Source organism: Chelon labrosus (assembly GCF_963514085.1).
Source record: "Chelon labrosus genome assembly, chromosome: 1".
In the NCBI taxonomy this organism is placed as follows: Eukaryota; Metazoa; Chordata; class Actinopteri; order Mugiliformes; family Mugilidae; genus Chelon; species Chelon labrosus.
In genome coordinates this window covers 9,189,748-9,211,144 of record NC_140337.1, presented here as the reverse complement: position 1 = coordinate 9,211,144, position 21,397 = coordinate 9,189,748, and the positions used below count along the sequence as shown (strand labels likewise).

Below are 21,397 nucleotides of genomic sequence, written 5' to 3'. Positions count from 1 at the left end.
CAGCCATTTTTGCTTTGTGGCAGGATGCATGCTGAAAGAGGCCACAGCCATCAGGGAATATCGTTTTTATGAGAGGTATACATGTTTAGGTAGCTGTTAAATGTTAAAGTAACATCCACATGGATGGCAGGACCCAAGGCTTCCTAGCAGAACATTGCCCAAAGCATCACAGTCCTTCTGCTGGCTTGCCCTCTTCCCATTGTGCACCCTGTTGCCGTGTGTTCCCCAAGTGACGCACATGCACCCGGCCAGTGGCATTTTTCAGTTTCTCCGTGGTCCAGTTCTGATGCAGACATGCCCACTGTAGACTCTTCCAGCAGTGGACAGGGGTCGGCATGGACACCCTGGCTGGTGTGATTTTGATACCTTTCCACCAGAACTAGCATTAACTTTTTCAGCAGTTTGAGCTACAGTGGGTCGTCTGTTGGATCAGACCAGCCTTCACTGCCCAGGTGCATCAGGTGCAACTCATTTCCCTCCTTGGATCACTTTTGACAGGTACCATCAGCAGCAGACTGGGAACACCCCATTATAACCACACAATCAGTGTCATTCACTTCACCCATCAGAGGTCGTAATGTTATGGCTTATCAGTGTAACCTAATGTAAAATATCCAGCACATCTGAACAAATGAGACATGAAAATTCTTTTTCCATGTGTTTTTAATTTATTCTTGCCAGACACTCACCACCAATATTTACATTTTAAAACACAAAAATAAGTTTGAGACACATCTCGGTGTGGTAGGCAGCCTGCAAACGGCAAAATGCAACTTAGACACAAAAATTATTTAGAAATAACATTCTCATCACTGTAGAGGGAGAAAGTATTGCTAAGAGAAGGTTTGCTCGTAAGTACATGCTCGGTTAAAACGTGAAAGGCGTGTTTTGGTCTGAATTTAAGCAAGGAGCATCAAGGAGCAGCGAGAGACAAATACGGGTGTTTTAAGCAGTAATAAATGCAGATAAAACTGCACATCACAGCCTGCACGGTTTACATTGTCGAGTCAAGAGTTGCAGCATTTGACATCTGAGGTGGAAAAACTTTCAGGCCTCAATTTTTATCCTAAAACTGAAAACCTGCTTAAAGCATCTCGTCAGTAGAGGCAGTTTGTTAAACATAAATGAGGCCTTGAATTAAAATATTAGTCAGTGGTTTTTATTTACTAGGAAACAAGATACAGACTGTCATGACATTGGTGCATAAACTGTAAATACACAATAACCGTACAGGCACATAAACACATCATTGTACTTGTAAAGACATCCAAGACACCCTGTTCCCCTTACAGTTTCACAAGAGCAATCTACACAATACTGGCCATGGAGATTCGGATCACTTTGACATTCGTCATCCTCTTGTAAGATCGAGACTCCTGAGGAATAAATATCTAAAAAGCACCAGCACAGACAGTTAGCGCTAACAAACTGGATTTCAAAGAGGCAGTCCGTCAGATCCGTTGGGTTTTCGTGGGTCTGGCAGCGTATGTAAGGAGAAGGCAGCGGGGATGCCCTGAGACACTGAACAGATTATAGAAAAAACTGAACACACAGAGTATATTACATGTGTTTACGTGTGCAGGAGTGTTGTTACTATAATATACAGCGTAAGTATGGATATATAAGCTTTACCAAACAGCGCACAGTGACAGTTCAGGGGTGCATGTCCAGTTTTTTGGGGTTTTTTTGGGTTTTTTAACCGGTGCCTGTAGTAATATTGCACAGAAATGTCCTTTAGTTAACTGTATGAATCAAAAAATAGTTACCTCTCATTTCCAAGAATGATTTGAACACAGCTAGATGGTAAGCTATAAAAATACACTCAGCGTAAAACTGCTGTCACACAGCCACTCACATGGGTCAGCGCAGGGATTTGCACATTAACGATGGAAATGTCTTGGTGGAAGCTTTCATGACTCCTATCGATCATTTTAGTCCACGAGGGACTATGTTTTAATGGGCTGATTGCATTTCTTTCCCCCCGGTGTTTGGAGGAAAACTAACAGCTACCCTAAAGTATGAGGATCAACCGTCTCTCTACACCCGTCAAAGTGCAGCTATAATGGCATCCGAGCACAAAATATATTCTAATTAAGGCAATTAACAAAAACTGTACAGCTCTCACGTCAGCGTTCGCGAGCACAGTTTGCCGAGTAAAAAAAAAAAAAACAAAAAAAACAAAGGCCAGATGAAAACACTAGAAAGAAAAAAAAAAAAAAAGATAATGCTAAAATTACATTAAAACAAAAACAAAACAAAACAAAAAAAAAGCAATTATTACAATTACAAAAAAAGAAGATAAAAACATTTCAGAATTACAGTCACTTTTAAAAACAAAACAAAACGCACTATTAGTGTACTTCACAACATGAAATGACTTGATCCGAGCGTGATTTTCTGCTTTGACAATCAAAATGCAGCTTTGGTGTGTTGAATGTATGACAAAATTAACAATGAGGCAAAAAAAGTGTTTGTGTAGCCGTCACAGTACAGTCTTTTGACAATAAAAAAAAAAATGTTATTCTATCTGTGGGAGGATGTGTATGGAGAGGGAGAATAAAAAGCAGGATGAGGATGATGATGATGATAGAGAGTGTGTGTGTGTTTATGCATATATATATATATATATATATATATATTTTGAGGTGCTGAAAGGTGCTAACCTCTCTTTATTGCACTTGTGATGGACCTCAGACAGAAAAGGCTTGAGGTCATGTTACTGTGAACATTTCTTACTATATTTGGCACAGAAATAATTGATTTGGTACTAAAACTAAGTAAAAAAATCTTAAAAGACAAGCTGTGGGGGCACATGTATTGATCAGTAAAATCCACCATAAACTGTGGTGTGTATTTGCGTGTGTGTGTGTGTGCACGCCCACGTTTGTTTGTGTCTGTGTGTCTACTTTGGGGCCGGTGGGGAATTGAAATTGTGTGCTTTAGCAGTCCGCCGACTTCTGGTTGTCTTCGTCCTCCTTCGACAGAGGAGACCTGGACTCCTTCATTTCCTCTCCCTCCTCTGTGCTCCCACCAGTTACGCCGGGATAAACGACCATGCAGAACTTCTGGCCCAAGTATGTCATCTTATCTGCAAGAAAGGGAGCAGCAGAAAGCGTTAGGACGGATTAACATGCAGGCAAGAGGTCAAATCATTCACAACATTTACTGTATAAAGGAAAGTAAAGATATGTGGCATTTCAGTATTTTATCTAAACAACAGTCCAATAATATCTTAAAAGAACATAATTAAAATTCAGTCATATCCGTTTTACACAAGTATTTCACCATATTAATTCCTACTTGGTGTTTAAAATTAAATGCGCTTCTTGCCAAAAATTAGATGAAAACATGAGACCACGCTCAAGTCTGCTACGGATGGGGAGTGCTGCTCTTTAATAGGAGCTGGATCTTATGGCTCCTTTCCTTTACCAAAGCCGTTCAAAAGAACATGTGATGACTTTTTTTTTAAATTGTATATCTTTGATTTGCAACTATAGCACTTTTGCCGTTTGCTAAGTGCACTCAAGGACTTCTTGAGCGTAGCTGGCATAGCCAACTTTCCATTTGGCTACGCTAGCATGTACATAAAGTGTTTAGGGAACATCTGCAAACGTTAATAAGGTTCAACTTGTGGTCCAAGCACCACAAGTTACAGTTGTTTGTACACAACAATAGAAAAAATGGCTTCTGGTGTTCTATTACTCTGTTTCCTTCATTCGCACCAAACATCAAAAGAATTGGATCGTTCTGAACATCACATCATTAATGACTGCACATTCAGTGTGAGGAGAGAGCCAGCAGGATGGGAAAGCATTTTCCAACAGGAATGGTTCGAAAATGTCACTCTTTGAAAATGCACACAAGAGTTTCCCACCCTTGACAAAGAAGAATTGACGAGCCAACTTACTAACGAAGACGTCGAAGCACTGGGGCTTGTTGTCCCAGTAGACTCCCAGGAAATAGACGGGGACGCCAGTCAGCATGATGGCGAGGCCGATGCCACACACCACGGGCTCAGAGTAAAGAGAGAAGATGAGCAGGAAAGCCCAGAAGATGAGGTAAATGACCGGCCATATCAGGCTGATCTGGAAGAGAAAGAAAGATCTTGTTACACTCAAACCCACAGGATCATCATCCTTTTATGTATCAGGCGATTTTCTGTTCTCAATGTACATATGAATTAAGAATTCACAACAGATAGATGGCAGATATTGGGTATATACTATACATTTATATGCAAGCTTCAAAATATATAATCACACATGAACCCACCTTGATTGGTCTGTGGATGTTGGGCTGTTTAAAACGCAGGACGATCTGCCCGGCGACAGTCACTCCATAGAAGAGGTAGTTGATGAAGCCCACATAGTTGATGAGGGTGTACATGTCACTGGTGCACAGCATCAGCAGGGTGGACAGGCACTGAGGAACCAGACGAGGATTGTTAGAGATGTGAACTGAATGAGAGCATAACTAACGCATCTGCAGGAGATGATGCACAGAGCAGCACTCACAGTGAAGAGCAGAGCGGGGATGGGAGTGCAGCGTTTCACGTGGATCATGGCCAGCAGACTGGGGAGGTGTCCCTCTCTGGCTCCAGCAAAGAACAATCTGCAGGAGGAGGAGGACGCAGATGCAATTAGAAATCATTCAGTCAAGGTATTTAAATCTCTGCTGCAGCCGTAGATCATATAAAAAATGAATATTTATGAGTGAGGGCCGCACAGTTAAGTTGAAATAACAGAAAATCAGAAGGGGGAGGTTCCTAATTATTAATTTTTGTGTTCATGTCCTAGTTTTCATTTCTTAAAAAAAAAAAAAAAAAAAAAAAATGGCATTTTTGATGGATTACAATTCAAATAGAGCACTTAATGAAAGACACCCATGTCTAAATAAACATCTGCCCCAATTTGTCCTCAGGTTGTTTTGTAAGTACACAATATTGTTTCAGTTAGCTTTTATAACTTTTGATTACTTTTCCTTATAAGTTTTTTAGGTTTTGGTACTTAGGTTAGGTATTTGATATTATTGATTAGAGACGGAAAAATAAAGATCCCAGATTCAATTTGCGGCATATCAACCATGTACGGACCCTGTTTTTCTTTCCAAAGTAAAATAAGCCCCAGAAAGTCAATCTGTTCCTTGTGAGCCCACTAACCGTGAAGACGTGAAGAGGGAACCGTTGACTCCGCCAAAGGTGGAGAGAGCCACAGAGATGGGCATGATCCAAGACATGACTCCCAGCAGCTTCTCGCCGAACGTCTGGGATGGAGGTTAGAGGTCGGATGGAAGGGAGACAAGCGGGCGAACGATTAGATGTCCGTTTGATCATGTTTTAACTACTCCAACCAGATTCATAAAGCATCGGCTGACTTGACTTGACTCGTGCATTGACCAACAGGCGCCGCTAGAGGGCGGCAGTCATTGAAAATATCAAGGTGTGCGGGCCGAATGAAGTCACAGGACCACCGGGAGACACTCACCACGGCAACGGCGTTTGACGCAAGCAGCTCCTGAGGACTCATGGCCGTGACGTAGGCGATGTTGGCAAAGACGTACACGAAGGTCACAAGGGGGATGGAGATGAAGATGGCACGGGGAAGGTTCCTAAGGTAGACCACACAACACAATATTTGAGAGAAAATAGAGAGAAAAGCTAAGGCAACGGCATTAGAGAAGCAGGAAATTAAGAATGGAGGAGTATTAATGGATCACACAGGATTGTGTTTAGGCAGTCAAGAGCCTTGTTGTACACAGAGACATTGTTCTAGATTAGCAGCCAGACACTGGAAACGACAGGGAGAATTTGCACCCATGCCAAGTTAAATAAATTTCAGAGGGTTTTAACAGAAAGGATCAAGGATTAAACCGGGAAGCTTAGTTGGTATGCGACTGCTAATCACTGAAAAAGCTGCAGGAGGAGCAGCTTGTAAATCAGCTATATTGCTCTGGCATTGAACCATTCTGTAGTGTGGGATGTTACATGGGAGGCAGAAAAAAAATAATAAACAGTCTTACACATAAGGATCCACCAGCTCCTCTGTGACGTAGTTGAGGAAGTTCCACCCTCCGTAGGCGAACGAGCCTTGTAGGAACGCTAAGGCTATCAAACCAACGTCGTAGTCCTGGAAGGGCTCAAAGGCGTTGGCAGGCTCCAGCCAGTAGTACTCTCCTTCACGTGGAAGGGAAGACGTTATTAATATTTTGCTTTTATGGTTGATAAAACCGCCGCTTTTCTCAACTTTCAGCTGCTTTCTTTCACGTTCGTCTGCGTTCCTTCCTCAAGTTTGTACGATCCTTTCCAATTACGCCAGTCTGCTCTTGATCATTTACCCGAGCTTGTTTTGCTGAGGGGGTAAACACTCAAGTGTGGGTTTACTGTGAGGAAACCCAGCTGAAAACCATCATCTAATCCAATCAGTGTGTGCAAAACATGTCGTAAAAACAACTTCGGCTGAATCCCTGTGTTCCTGCTGAGAAATAATCAAATTTTTCCCATAATTCCTTCATAAGGCATGTTTTTAGAGAACATTAAAGTATTTCTCCCCTCCTACACACCGTCCACATATATATATATATATGACAAAATCTCCCATCAAATCAGCCGCTGAGCTCTTCTTCATCTTCAAATACTTGCACACAAATCCCCACTGCGTTGTTCCAGGGGCCTAGTCTCCGTGGCCCCTATAATAACTGGCCCCCAGCCATGTTTGAGCTGCTAAGCCCCGCAGACGTGCCGATATTAGGGTTGTGATTTTTAACCGAAAGGGCCCCAGCAACTCGTTGACCCCCGTGGCGTCCACACTACGCTGGGCCGCTGTGGATGTCCCCCGCTGACTGGCAAGTGCGCGACCTTTTGCTTTTTTTTTTTTTCGATGTGCACGGCGATGTGCTTACCCTTGCAGATCTGCACGATGCCCATGATGATGATGAGGGCGAGGGCCAGCAGCTTGCCGGCGGTGAAGATGTCCTGCACTCTGGTGGCCCACCTCACGCTGGAGCAATTCACCCACGTCAGCAGCACTAAACAGAAAGAGAAACGGTGAAACACGGTTAGTGTTTATTTCACCGCACTTTTTATCCCATTAGAGCATCGCACTACATGAAGTGTGACGCATGTCACATTTTGCAAAAATTCTGCCTCAAATTTTAATCCACGGAACCTTCATTTGCACAAAGTGACTGGTCCGACAGGTCAGGGTGATTTTTATGAGCTGAGAAAAGGAAAGGTACTTGAATAAAACATCTGTGACACCAAAGCCAACCTTCCATTTACTGTTTTATTGCTCTGTCTTATGAGTCTGACACTTCATTGTCGGTAGTAGAAGTCGTCAGCCTGAGGTCCTTATGAAATTGGTTATTGCCGCTAATAAACTGCGAAGCCTTAAAAGTTTCCTCGGGGCAAAAGTAAACTGAACTCAGGCCAGCGAGTGATTAAAAACCTGCGCGCGTAAACGTAGGCGCCGTGTCTCGAGCGCGCCGGCGAACTTTGACTCCGCTGCCGCTTCATGACATTGAACTTGTTATCTCTTGCGCCTCATGCCTCACCTGCAGCTTTCTTTAGAAACACTTGCAGTGCTGTGGGATAAATTAAATGATTATCTTATATAAGCAATCATTTCCAATTCAGGCACCGAGGCCCCCGAAAAGTATCTGGAAAGGCCTTTTTCACTTAAGAGAATAACAGAAGATAATGGGTTTGATCTGCACTGCTGAGTACAACGGGCCAGTGGGTTCAAGCCAACAGGGTGCCATTAAATAATATGGCCCCGTGGGATTAAGTTCATCACATTAAATGACTCTGAGCTGCCACTGCGGGGAAGGATGGCAGATGCACATGAACGGACATGCACCGCAGACGAGCGGTTGTGATACAGACAAAAAATAAAATGCACATTGGGCATGTTTGCAGTTGTGTGAGAGTGTATTTTCTTTTAGTGAACAGAAAGGAATGAGTTAGGACTCTGTCGTTTCCCCTCCCGAACAAAATGACATGCAGAACAAGACCTGTGGTGGGATCAGCTGCTGCTACTCCCACCACAAACAACAGGAAACGAGAGCCTATACGCGCAGATTAGCTTATGACTTGATTTACGAGTTGTTGCTGCCTCCAGATGACCTTTCGCCACCTCAAGCCTTCACTTTAGCAACATAGGCGTCCTCTCCGACTCCTCTTCATTGACTGGGTTGCGGATAAACTCCCGAGGATGCGTTCTCTACGCTGTGGAGCTGTGGGGCCGCTCAGCTGCCTGTAAGCTGAGTATACAGAACGTGTGTATTATGTATGTGAATGGAAACTTGCTGAGCCTGTTGCGAAACGTGACAGAGTTATGACCTCGCGCTGCGCCACCTGTAGGAAGAGACCGGACCCCATGGGACAATCTCTCTGCGTGTTTTTGAAACGGTACACCTTGAAAAACTGTCTGCCTTGCAGCATGAGATTACCAAACAGCCTAGCGTTCAATGGTGCCTCATTCACTGAATTTGGTTAGATCCAGATTTCTAAGTAAATAAATAAGGTTATATCCTGCAGACTATTATATTTATATAATAGATCAGCCACAACATTAAAACCACTGACAGGAGAAGTAAATAACATTGACCATCTTCTGACAATCCAGTGTTCCGCTGGGAAACTTTTGGACCTGGCATTCATGTGGATGTTACTTAGACATGTACCACCCACCTAGACCAGACCAGGCACCCCCACCCCATAGCAATGACACTCCTTGATGGCAGCAGCCATCCCCAGCAGGACGCAGCCTGACACAGGCACACACCCAAAAACAGTTTAGGAACAACTAAAAAACATGAAGAACAGCACAAGGTGTTGACCTGGCCTCCAAATTCACTAGATCCCAAACTGATCAAGTATCTGTGGGATTCACTGGAACAAACCTGATCCACAGAGGCCCCTCCCCTCAACCCATAGGACCCAAAGGCCCCCCACTAACAACATTCTGTTGCCAGACACCACAGGACACCCTCAGAAGGCCCATGTCTATTATCTGATGAGTCACAACTGTTTTGGAGGCACAAGGGAGACTTACACAATATTAGGGAGGCGGTCATAATGTTCTGCCTGATCTGTGTTTATTATTCTGCGAGTGCCAAATATGGGAAATGGCAGATATTTCCAAGCAAAGATACTGTAAACACGGCATCCTCATAAACAACAGCAGAGTGAAGGGGGAAACAGCTAACCTCTCACCCACTTTTTTTTTTCCGCTGAACAGCAACAAAACAAGGATAAAACCTTCAGAAATCTCCCTGGCAACATCTGTCCAACTGACTCAGGAGAGAGACGTAAAAAGACTCCAGACTTAGGCAATAAAACGGCTGCAAGCAGCTCTTGTCATGACTAAGCATGCTTTAAGGCATTTGTGGAAGTGGAACAAGAAAGTCTGGTAAAAGTAGGTCAATGTGTCAGAAACCAAAACACTATGAAGCTCTCAGAGGGATCCTGCACATTTTGCCATGAGCAGTCCTCTGCAGTCTTTTAGTTAGCGCGAAGTGTTTTAAAAACGCATTGAGGTCATACGAGACGTTTCTAATTGAATTGCCTGAACACGCAGATATCAAGTATTTCCATCTCCTGCAACTTTCATCATAAATATTCGATACACAACTATTGGACAAGCCCTGAGGGAGTGACAGCTGGCATCTGTCATGATGCTTAATTGCTCAGACCGTACAGGAGAATAAGCAGCTCCAGTTCCTCCAGCTCTTGTTCAGCAAATGTTTGCAGGGACGTGCGATTGTCACTCTATAACGGACGCCATTTCTGTTCAGCAAATACTAAAATGTTCAAGCGCACAGTTGTTGTCCTTCTCCCTTTGCTAGCACTGAAAACACTTGACTGACACTAGAGTTGGACCACAGCTCCAGCTGAAAGCGGGGTAAGGTGTTTATTTGACCAGGTATCAACAGATCACTGCACACTTTTACCACTGTCTGTCTACGTGTCTGAAGGCTGGCTGCGGTATTTGAGCAGAGTGTGTTAACTTTGTTGAGGGATTCAAATCGACCGCCGTCATGTCAGCTACAACACAGTTCTCCATTTGTCTTCACACGTTCACTGCTTCTGCTTTTCTCACAGGTGACCTCCGACCAGGGGTGAAATAACAAGAGAGTGTGAGCGATTCACGTTTGTTTTTTAAATTTTATTTTTTTTTACTTTTACAGTGCAGTTTGTCTCCAGAAGATGTGTGTGTCCTTTTGAGCAAGTTTTTCCTGCTTCTTTAATCTCTACATGAGCAAAAGTGACTCATCTTGGTTACAAATGACATCTATTCAATTTTGTCATTGGAAATGAGGAAACAAATGTATTCTGCATGGAAAGTTTTGAAGCTCCCTTTGAAAATCTGTTTCTTTAACACAAAAGTTTCATCCTAAGAGACTATTTTAGCAGAATAATTTGAGAAGTAATGTAATTTAATATGTTTAAAGTGCGTGGTATGGTGCATTTGAGCAGTTTGAAGTGCGTTTTGCATTAATAGGCGGTTTAGATTGTGTGAAGTTGACGCAGAGGCTACAGCAACAGTGCAGACCCTAGCGCCGTAAATGACGTGACACAGAAGAGCTGTGATTGGTCCACTTGGCAGTAGCGTGTTTCCACTTTTCGGAGATGAAAACATTTGTACGACAAGTTTTTGGCAATATTTTAGCATAAGTTTCAGTCGCCATCATTGAAGTGAAGCAGGAAGTGGAAACAAAAATTAATTCGACGAGCAAAAAAGACACATTTTTACAGAGCGAGCCAGACTGACGACAATTATAAATGGCTCGCATCGTGGATGGCTATGTGCGTAAGTTATGGCGTCTATGTCCTGCAGTATTCTAAAAGAGACATTACAAAAATATCTTCTTTTTTTTTTTTTATTTATTTTTTTTTAAATATATTCTGCATGTACGCATCAGATTTACTCACAGAGACAGACAGCAGCCAGCACACGGAGGCCACTCTCTGGTGGAAAGCAGGTGGGGAACAGAGGCTGCAGGACGTAGTTGGAGAAGGTCAGTGCGATCACGGCCTGGTTTGTAGGGTAGATGACCAGCACGGCAATCCACAGTCGCAGGAACCTGAAGCACAAAGTGAGGGATGGAGTTTAGAAACAAACGTCCATTTTACACACATACGGACACCTAACCGTTATTTTTGGTCAAATGAAACCAGCTTTACCGTCCACCCAATCCACGGCCACATGGCCATAATAAAACTACAAAGTGTGCTTTTAAATGCACTAAAATAAATCGACAGCTGCTGGTAAGCTGAATCAATTCTCAAATGAAATCCCAATATGTTGGTTCAGCCTCTAAAATAAGAGGGTTTTCTTCATTTCCAACTTTTTGTATTGTTGTAAATTGAATATCTGCGTGTTCTGAACTTTATCTGAAGCCATCGTTTGGTTTCTGGGAAATCATGAATGACTTCTTTCACTTCTTTTTTTTCTCTTCTTCTTCTAACAACCGATAGAAAAAGGTTAACGGATAAATACAAACAGTGCTTCCTTGCAGCATCCAAACCAAAACAATAGGAACCCCATGCTGTCAGTGACCAACATGTCTGTTCTGGAACTACTTTGATCTTCTGTTACAGGAATCTGGGATTTTGTATGCGTCAAACTTTGGTTTCCAGTGAAGGCTTTAACCTTAGTTCACTCTGAACTGACAAAGTAATAAAAGTCAGTTTTTTGTTTAACTGACTCATTCAGTCTCTCAAGTAGCTGTAGTCACGGAGGAACATCATGACGCAACAGCATGATACGATCTTCTCTCTATTAAGAGACTTTTTCCTCAGAGGAACGATTCTTTAGTACAGTTTGCACGCCAGAAAACAGTTGAATAAAATGGTCAAGAAACAACCGATTCAGCAATACTCAGCCGATGCTTGACGAATAAAAGGCTGAATATTGACTTTAACCTGAATTATCTGCACAAGGTAAGAGCAAACATATTGGAAAGACACACTGGGCATGTTCACCGTGTGACAGGATGCGTTACAGGATGCACAAACAGATTAGAAATTGGGTGTTGAGAGCTCAGGGTTCAGCAGAGCAGGACAGGGCAGGCGAGTGGCCTTTCTGAAAGATTATAGATGGATCATTACACCTGACTGCCTTAACGGGACTGCAACTCGCTGGAATGTGTATGGTTAGAAAAAAAATAATAATAATAAAATTAAAAAAAAACGCAAATCAGTGCTAATTGAAACCTCTACATAGACACCATGAGGTGGAACCGTACTTGTACGTCATTAAATCAACTTCTAACAACAGCTACATTGCAGATTTGGTCTCGAGTATTAAAAATAAAATCATATACCAAGATCATATGAGGTTCCGCTGCAGATAACGGTTACAACATTCAGATGAAGCTTAATGAGTTACCACTCAAAGGGCCCTCCTGCAGAGTGCGTACAGTCAGGTGCTTCAACACTAACACAGTATTTTATAGTATTACTGCTATTTATGATTATTTTGTGATCCTGCCGATTACCTTCTCAAGTAATCAACTATTTGGGGTGTAAAATGTTAGAAAGTTCCCACAAACCCCAATTATTGGGCCCTAAAATGTGGCCAATAGATGTTCTGCTTGATACTTCTTCCAAGACATCCTGTCACACAGTGGTCTCACATTTATATATTTACACGGATACGCACAAAAAAAGAAAAAAAAAAGCAAACTCCCCTTTAAATAAAGTATTTTAGAGTACATTTGTTCAGATATATACAATCACTTCCTTCAACCTGTTGCATCTACAGTGGTCTATATAGGGGACATAATGGGTGGAACGCAATCCTCATCAGTCTGATAATAACAAAAGACCCTTTGTACTTGAAACGCAAGCAAATGTTTGAGCGTACAATTTTACGAGCGCGTCCCCTCCTACGAGGCCGTAGAGAAGGAAATGCCCAGCTGCGAGGAGGTGATGTAAAAGTATTTCCGCCGCTACAGTTATTGACTTACTGTATGAGCGCATGCAAACACGACTCCACGGCCACATATGCACGCACGAATGGGGACAAAAAGTGCCGGACAGCAAAAACAAACACCCCTTGAATGTGGTTTATTTATGCTAGTAGGAGGGCACAGGGAAACGGTGCGCGCCCCCCCCCCACCGACACTTCAAACTGAGCATCTGAAGCCGTGAAGTACAAAGTCTCTGGACGTAAAAGTTCATTGATGTGTATTGATAGTTACTGTACAAACAGACAAAAAAAAACAATCATTGGCTGTTTTGTCTGGTTGAATTCCTCTCCCGAAATACCCTGATAATATGCATCCTTGTGATTTTTTTTCCGTGTGAAGACAAACAAAAAAAAACACAATGGTCTAATCTGTGTTTACAAAGACATGGTGCGTGTGAAATCTACGCTAACAAACGATATTGTTTTACTAGGAAATTAACTTAGAGCTGTTCCCAAGCCTTTACTGTAAGGGCCATAACTTAAACTTGAATGGAAGGAGGCCGGGAGCTGAAAGTCAATTCAAAGCTCAATTAAGATTGGAAACCCCCACAGCACCCTCCTGGGGTTTCATATCTTTCCTTTTCATCCAACTTCTGTGCTCTGTCATCTACAAAAAAAAAAACTGGATTGTCTCAATATGTCTGAGCTACATGATCCGGCTCATCCCCCAGGATAAAGACAGGAATCTAGACATGTTGGTATGCTTACCTAAATCCTCTTCGAGTAATAGTTTGGGAGGCCCTTTCTTCTTGAGAACTGGGTCACATACTTAATAAAAAGATAGTTCTGAAAGCTGACTGGGAGTTTTTGAACCCTCACTGATATAAGAGTTAACGAAATGTGTTTTCCTCTTCTTTCTCTTTCTTAAAGTCCTCTCCTTAATATTAGGAATTGTGACAAGTCAGTTCGCTCACCCAGCCAGTCCACCGAAGATGTCCTTGACGTAGGAGTAGTCTCCCCCCGACTTGGGGATGGTGACCCCCAGCTCGGCGTAGCACAGGGCCCCGATGGCGGTGATGACGCCCGTGATGATCCAGACGAATAGGGACACGCCCACGGAGCTGGCATTCTCCATCACTCCCTTCGGACTGACGAAGATACCCGAGCCAATAATGTTACCTGGAAGGGAGAAGGTGGCGTCAGGTTACAGGGCAGATTAAAAAAAAAAATAAAAAAAAGGTTATATGAAGTATAATGCAGCATTAGGAAACTGTTGTACTGTTCTGTGTTGCTCTGAATTATGGGTAATGCCCTAGTTTATACCAGCCTGGGACTTAACAAGTCTGGTTTTACAATATGCAGGCTTTTACAAGGCAAGGAGTCAAACTATGCTATCAGGTTACACTGTAGAATGTAGGATCTAGTATTTACAGGCCTGAACCATATTAGGAAAGTAAAGTTAAACAGTAGTCTGCTTTTTGTCTTGGGCACATTGGAACACCAGCTATTTGGCAAGTGCAGCTCATTTTCCACAGATTAGTGAGATATATATATATATATGTTTAGAAATTTCACTGTATAATATCTAGACTTTCAAGCACGTTTTGGTTTCCATGTTTTGTGAACAACATGAAAATCTAATGACAAATTCAAGAACTCATTCAGCTTTAACAAACAGTGCATTAGTTAGCAGGGAAGGTTGTTGCAACTCTCATGGTGAGAGCTAGATTGGAGGGGGATTAGCGTAGCTTAGCATAAAGGCATAGCACATCACAATAACTGGAAACCTGGGGATGCCGCATAAAGTAAAGAAATGACACAATATAAAACAGTGCGCCAGGAAATGGCAAATGAGCTACAGCAATCTGGTCACGGAGCGTCACGAGTCCGCTGATTTTTATATCCTGTTTAGATATTCGTGTGCTCCATAAAAAGGGGCATTTATCACAATAATCTAAATAAATAAAATCCCACTGGAGTTACAGTTAAACCAAGTTATATTACTTCTGCTTCAGTAGGATGTTCTTGTAGTCTGTGGTTGTGCAAGCGCCTTTGGGAGGTTTGTGTGGAACCATTAAAAATAGTTTACTAGTTTTTATTTAACCAGCTGATACCACCATTTACTTTTAGATCGCTATAATGCGAGCCATGCCAAAAGGATGTTGGCAGGTATACAAAATTAACAGGAACAGGTCAGACAAAACAGGAAAACAAAAAAAAAAAAAAAAAAGGTGGTCATGAGCAAGATTTTCAACGGTGTCGAAGCAGGCAAGCCACTGGGGAAAGTGGGAGCCTGTGATATGCTGACCTGGCACAATCATGAGAAGATGGGGCAAGATAGAGGGCAGGGTGAACGAGTGCAAAGAGGGAGGAGGGAATAGAGGTGGAAATAATGCCCTGACACAGTCACTGAGCATCAGAGTGCCAGGCGGTTTACACAGGAGCCGAAAGACGAAGAGACGGACGGCGGGGTTCAGGTCGGACATGAAAGAATTCGGATAAGGCTGAGGTCAGAGGTCAGGAGGCTCCAATCAAGTTCAGCTGACTGGGTTAGTTGTGGTTTGAACCCGGCGGCCAAGAAAGAAGAAAAAAAGAAAAAGAAAAAAATGGCGCCAGGGTCAAAGGTTTTGAATCATAACAGGCCGAGGTACAGTACAAAAGTCAAAGATATGAATGAGACTGTCACATTCTGACAATGGAGGGAATTCTGGACTCTCCAAGTGGATTGCTGGTGGTTTTTAGCTGCTTATAACTGCAAATAAAGTAAACTGCACCTTACTATACCAAAGAACCCCCTCCCCCCAAAAAAAAAATAAAAAATAATTGGACTCTCTCCTACAAACATTTACTTCCTCAAATGAGTTCAATCTGAGGCAAAAGCTTTTAAGCACAAGCCAAAACATGCGCTCAGCTGCAAAATCCTGGAAATCAAACCTTTCCGTGTGCATCATGTGTGCAGTGATAACAGTGGTCGCTTACATAACCAGCAACAGGTGAAAGGTAGAAAAGACGGTTAACAAACCCCTCCCTGGGTTATACTTTATGGCGGTAGTGCATGACCTTTAACATCTAGGAAATGTTAACTTTCTAAACTCCTGATATGCCCCTTTAACACAAAGTTTGGTGAAGTTTACAGGAGCAGTTAAAGGGCGACATGCTGGTTCTGGTGGTCTCTTACATAAGGCTGAGATTTATAGGGTATGTGTATATGCGCACGTCGTGTGTCATGTGTGTCTTTGCATGCGAGTGTGCGAGACTGCTGACTAATGGGGAATCTTCAGGTTTCCTGTTCTTGCAGTCTTTTTTCTTTAACATCCCTTTGTCTATATCTTAGCGAAGGGGGAAGCTGATTTAAAAAAAAAAAAAAAAAAAAAAGGAACAGAACAAAAGCACGATGGCTCATTCTTGACTCGGGTGGATTAAAAATCTGAACGGTCATATCTCTTGACGTAGCATACTTCAAATGTACACGCTGAAATTCCCTTTTTTCCCCCAAATCTCTGCAGGCCCCCTTCATCGCACGATATTTTGATATCCTCTGTTGTTCTTGGATCGTTGTTTCACACAGGAAGAGGCTTGGTCTCAGACATGCTCCCAGAGCACATTTCTGTTCCTCTTCGACTTTGATGTTCCCGACAGCTAGAGGCTGACCCTCGAGTTCAGACAGATTCGTTTTTTTTTTTTTTGTAGGTTTACACAAATGTTTGGTCCTTTTATTAACAATTTGAGTATCCCATTTCTGATAATCTAAAACAATGCAACGTTAACTCCATTCACACCTCGAGTTTCTGGCCATTAGAGACCCATTAGCCTTGCAAAGAGGATACAGAGAACAGAGATTAATCTGAATAGTTTTGTCTAATTCAGGTGAGTACTGGGTCATTAAAAGACCATAGTCACGTGAGTTTCAGGTGAGCACAACCCAAAGATGTTTCAAATTAAAACCTATAGTCCCCACCAGCCATTAAGAATCAAAGAAGCCACTTGGTTGAAACATCTTCAAGAAAAGTCCAGCTGCCTTTCTTTCAGCTTCATTTTCATACATACACACACACACACACACACACAATGACCTGGATGACTGAGAAGCTTCAGACATTTCTGAACAAATTAGACTTGGTGGACTTGTTTTTAGTTATCTGCTGAATGCCTCCATTTTTATTATCTTCTGATTATTTCATCGGTTCATTTTCAATTTTCATTTACTGTCACACAAGTGAAAAACAAATTAGAAATGATCGGAACTGAGAAGCTACTGTGGAAGAGATTCATTAAGTGAAGTGTTTCAGGTCACTGGCAGAACCATAGAACTTTCTTGGATGACCTCAGCTTAAGGAATGTAACGGTATACGGTGTATAGTTATGATTTTAAATAAAACTGAATAATAAAGTCAGTTTTCAGTCTACTATAGTACAGCAATCCACACACAGTTAAACTTGACTACGCAGCAGGTCTTTGTGACAGAGCTGGTCAGATGATCCCGTCTTTCACCAATGAAAATGACAGAAACAGAGATGGACAGACCGGGAACCTTATCCCATTAGATAACGCATCCATTTGATCCAATATGTTTTCCTTTGGGAACATAATTTGTAGTTGGAAAAAAAAATAATATCGCAAATATTTTGTATCGTAACTGATAATATCGTACCCCAGGGGCCCAAAGTTGCATATTACTTCATTTCTACTGAGCTGAAAGAAAGGCAGCTGGACTCTTCTTGAAGATGTAAACATACTATGCATACACGTTATTCATCTTACATCACTGAACCAGTTGTTTGGGTCTCTCCATGGCACATGCTTGAATGCCGCCACTCAACCAAAAGCAGCAGAAGACTATAAATAATAACCAACATGATTGTGTTTGTGCAGCATTATGATATAACGCTAATCTGCCTTTAAAAGGCCATGACAGATTAGTCCTTGTTTTTTCTCTCACCGTTAAATCCCTGTTCAAACAGCCGCCAAGCTGAGGCAACCTGCTGCTTTTTGCTCCGCCTCAGCTCCACAGACGGTGCAGGTCCATGTGCAAGCATGTGATCGACTACCACACTGGAGCAATTTATGAGAGCAAACTTAAATTGATATTTACAATACTGATAAGAGGACAACAGGAAGCAAACTTCTCCTGCCAATTAAGGTTTCAGGCTCTGCAGCTTAATTCAGCTTGAAAAAAGGTGACGGGATTAAACCGAGCTCGACTTTTAATCAAAGATGAGGTTCATGCAGCAGTTCTGTTACAAAACTCAGACTGCAGCGAAGCTCAGACGTGGCTAAGCCTGGCAAGCTAATAAAACAGCATTATCAGGGTGGCGCCTTCTTCCAAGTGGCCAAAAGTTCACTTCTAATCCCAATTCAAGGCTTTGTACGTTTCTGGATTTATGGCCGTGTGAGTGATAAATGCCTGTTCTGTACAATAGGCAATAAAACCGTTTGATGTCCTCGTGCGCTCGCTGCTTTTCGTGGAAACCCAGCGGGGCATGTTCGCGGCGAAAGGATCAGACGGGTCACCTGAGCCCACGTCTCTCCCGCGCATGACGAACTGAACAGGCATGAATGAGTTACTTGGTCAAGGACGAGAGAGCTGAACCGTCTGGTGACTGCAGGCGAGGTGTATGGACTCTGGACGACTATAAAAGAATCCTGTAAGGTGGCATGCTGCTAACCTGTTTTATTAATCAGTAGATGAATAGAAAGGGACATATTAAATGGTCAAGTTATCTAAAGGCTGGCGCATAGACAGGATTAAAGGTGTGGCTAAAGCTTGCATTCTGACATGATGATTGCCTGGGGAAGATATGAAGTTAAACTTGATCTGGTTTTGCAGATGGTTTCTCCTTCCAGCCGACACGAGGCCTTTCTGGTGCAACGCAAGGGTTGCTCTTCATCCCTCCCCGCTTCATCTTCCTCCGCTTCCCTCAAACCTCTTGGGAATCACCATGTGCACACACTCTCGCTCTCACCCCTTCTACCCTCCCTTTCCTCCCGTTACCGTGGAAACACATGACTGAATGAGTCATCCCACCCCTTCTCTTCATCCAGTCAAGGTCAACACAAAGACCACACGCTCTCTCCTGGACAATCTGCTCTAGATTTCATCCCGGAGTTTGTCATCGATCAACGTGTCGTCTGGGCTGAATGAAAAAAAATGAACTCCTGCCACACTGACCGACCTCCGTGCACGCGGCCGTGCAACTGCGCCCCTGTCGCCAACGCCCATTATTTTACACTTCAGATAAGGTCAATTAGGTTTTATTGTTTTAACTGATTCTACTGCAGCCATTAATCAGATTAATAAGGCCGGTGACCGCTGGTAGATTGCTAATCAATTGATTTAATGGCAATAGTTTAGCATAAACAAGAGCTGATATGGCTGATCAATTGACTGATGGTTATTTGGAAACTGTTCAGTTGTAAGATTTAAAGGAAAGAACTGAAAAATTGGCTCCTGCATTTCCCACAATGCAAATAAATCCGAGAACACTACATTTACCTTCTCAAATTTGACACCTTTATCACGGAGGTAAATAAGGAATCAAATAGCAGTTCAGACAGGCTGAACTATAGTGCATAAATTGAACTTCCTGGTCAAATTTAAGGGAACACCCGCAGCCGTGTTCAATCAGAATCAACCTAATCCAGCCAGTCCAAGTCATGTGAGACTGCATGTGGTTCTGGCTGGACTAATCTGAGCATCAGAGAGAAGTTCAAGTCAAGACAACCTCATCACAGAGAAATGATGAAAGCTTCGCTGATTAATGGCTGCAACTAGATAAACTGAAAAAGGATCCAACTTTAAATTTTAAATGTTACACACGGTGGTTCCGATTACAAACAAACTACCCTGTTGGTGAGACATTACAGGTATGCTTCAAATCTGGCACATTTAAGCCTGCGGGGTTGTTTTTAATACAATGTGTGTCCTCTGTGTGAAACTAAAAAGATTAAAAAAAATAAAATAATAAAATGCAAAGTGGCTCCAGGTAATAATATCACTGACTGTGCGTTAAAATACAACCTCACTATCTTGGGACTCACACAGACATTCATCATAAAACTTTATGCTGCTCATTTACTCCACGGTGGAATCTGATCCCAGCAGCTTTTATGCTCTGCAGGGAAACGACTGGAGTAGCACGCTGAACACAGGTGACAGTGCACTCTCCAAGAACTCCTTAAAACACACATTTCACACATCCTCGGATGGGAAAAACCCTGCACAAATGCAATAAACTGGGAGGAAAGTTTAATTTCAGTGGAGCCAGTGAGTCAACTGGTCGCACCTGATGTCAGTTGGAGACAATCACTTACCAACAATGATACCGCAAGCGCTCACAAGCCCGATTTCCTTCTTGAGCGCAACTCCACCTCCAGACTCCTTCTCCCCGGCAGCATCCTTGGCAGAGCCCGACGTGCTGCTCCGTTGTCTCGGACCGTCCGACATTCTGATGGCTGGGCCTGGCTTTTAATATTTTTAAAAAAAGAAGAAATCCCTGTCTGTTTGACTTTTCTCTTTGTCCACCTCACAGCACCCGATGCCTGCCGTGCGCTCGTTTCGCCCCTGAGCGCAAGCGTCTTCGTTGTGCGCGCAGCCGCGTTCACTGAAACGTGCCGCGCTTATCTGATGAGGAAAGTTGATTGTCAGCAACTTCTCAGAGTGAACGTCGAGCCTTAAAAACTCAACTAATAAAACGGCACAACAAAGCCGAGCTACTAAAAAAAAAAAAAGTGCACAAAGCAAAACAGTAAAAAAAATAAAAATAAAAAAGTGCGGGTTTGAGGAGACCTTGTGCAAAAAGTCTCCACGGTGCAACCTCCTGGCTGCAACTGAAGCGCTTCTTCACGGTTTGAGCACAGCTGACAGCCCCACTGTCTTCTTCTTGTAGTGAGGCCAGCCGGTGACACAGGTGGTGCTAGTGGTCACAATTTAAACGCGCGCTCAGTACGCTTAACGAGCGAAACGCGCATATTCCAGTGACAGTCCTTCAAAGTGAACACATTAAATGACTTCAACCTTGTGACCGAAGAAGGGGGGGAAGATGGCGACAAAAAAATAAAAAATAAAATAAAAAAAAATTTAAAAGCAACAAAAGGTCTGTCGCGGTTTCCTTGTTCCAGGTGCGAGATGGAGACGCAAAAGCATCCTCTCTCTGTCTGCGCGCAAAACGAACAGCCGCTCCAGCAGAGGACGAGAAACAGAAAGCTCCTTCAGGTCTGCCCGCCTCACGAACACCAGACCTCCGTATACCTTGGCCAAGAGACGCTGCATATGAGTAAATATACATGTTCCCCTTCATGTGAGTGCATTAGCGCCGCCCCCATTTCTGGCTCCCCCACCTACTCCTTCTTGTTTTTGTTCCTTCAGCCTCGCCGGGACCCTCCCATCTCTTTTGCTCAACCATCAGCTGTTCCTTCTGATTCACTCTACCGTCAGTACAAACCCTCTCCCAAACAAGGAACATTATGGTTGGAAGTAAAACAACAA

The 21,397-nt window shown here is 42.9% G+C and overlaps 1 protein-coding gene across 1 annotated transcript; it reads right to left on the bottom strand.

Moving 5' to 3' along the window:
- Window positions 1–537: 537 nt before the first annotated feature.
- slc7a8a (solute carrier family 7 member 8a) lies at window positions 538–21,016 on the bottom strand. The gene is made up of 11 exons (XM_084546080.1): window positions 20,224–21,016; window positions 13,886–14,090; window positions 10,931–11,082; window positions 6,898–7,023; window positions 6,019–6,172; window positions 5,484–5,607; window positions 5,159–5,262; window positions 4,515–4,611; window positions 4,273–4,422; window positions 3,908–4,085; window positions 538–3,088 (listed from the first exon to the last, which is right to left on the bottom strand). The coding sequence occupies exons 1-11, from the start codon at window positions 20,354–20,356 to the stop codon at window positions 2,940–2,942; spliced, it is 1,572 nt and encodes a 523-aa protein (XP_084402206.1). The 5' UTR covers window positions 20,357–21,016; the 3' UTR covers window positions 538–2,939.
- Window positions 21,017–21,397: the final 381 nt, after the last annotated feature.

Excerpts from the sequence above, each read along its gene's own strand:
- slc7a8a (XM_084546080.1), bottom strand. The coding sequence starts at position 20,356 with ATGTCGGACGGTCCGAGACAACGGAGCAGCACGTCGGGCTCTGCCAAG. Across the intron at positions 6,173-6,897 it reads CATCGTGCAGATCTGCAAGG|GAGAGTACTACTGGCTGGAG; the intron begins GTAAGCACATCG and ends TTCCACGTGAAG. Across the intron at positions 5,263-5,483 it reads CGTCAAACGCCGTTGCCGTG|ACGTTCGGCGAGAAGCTGCT; the intron begins GTGAGTGTCTCC and ends CCTCCATCCCAG.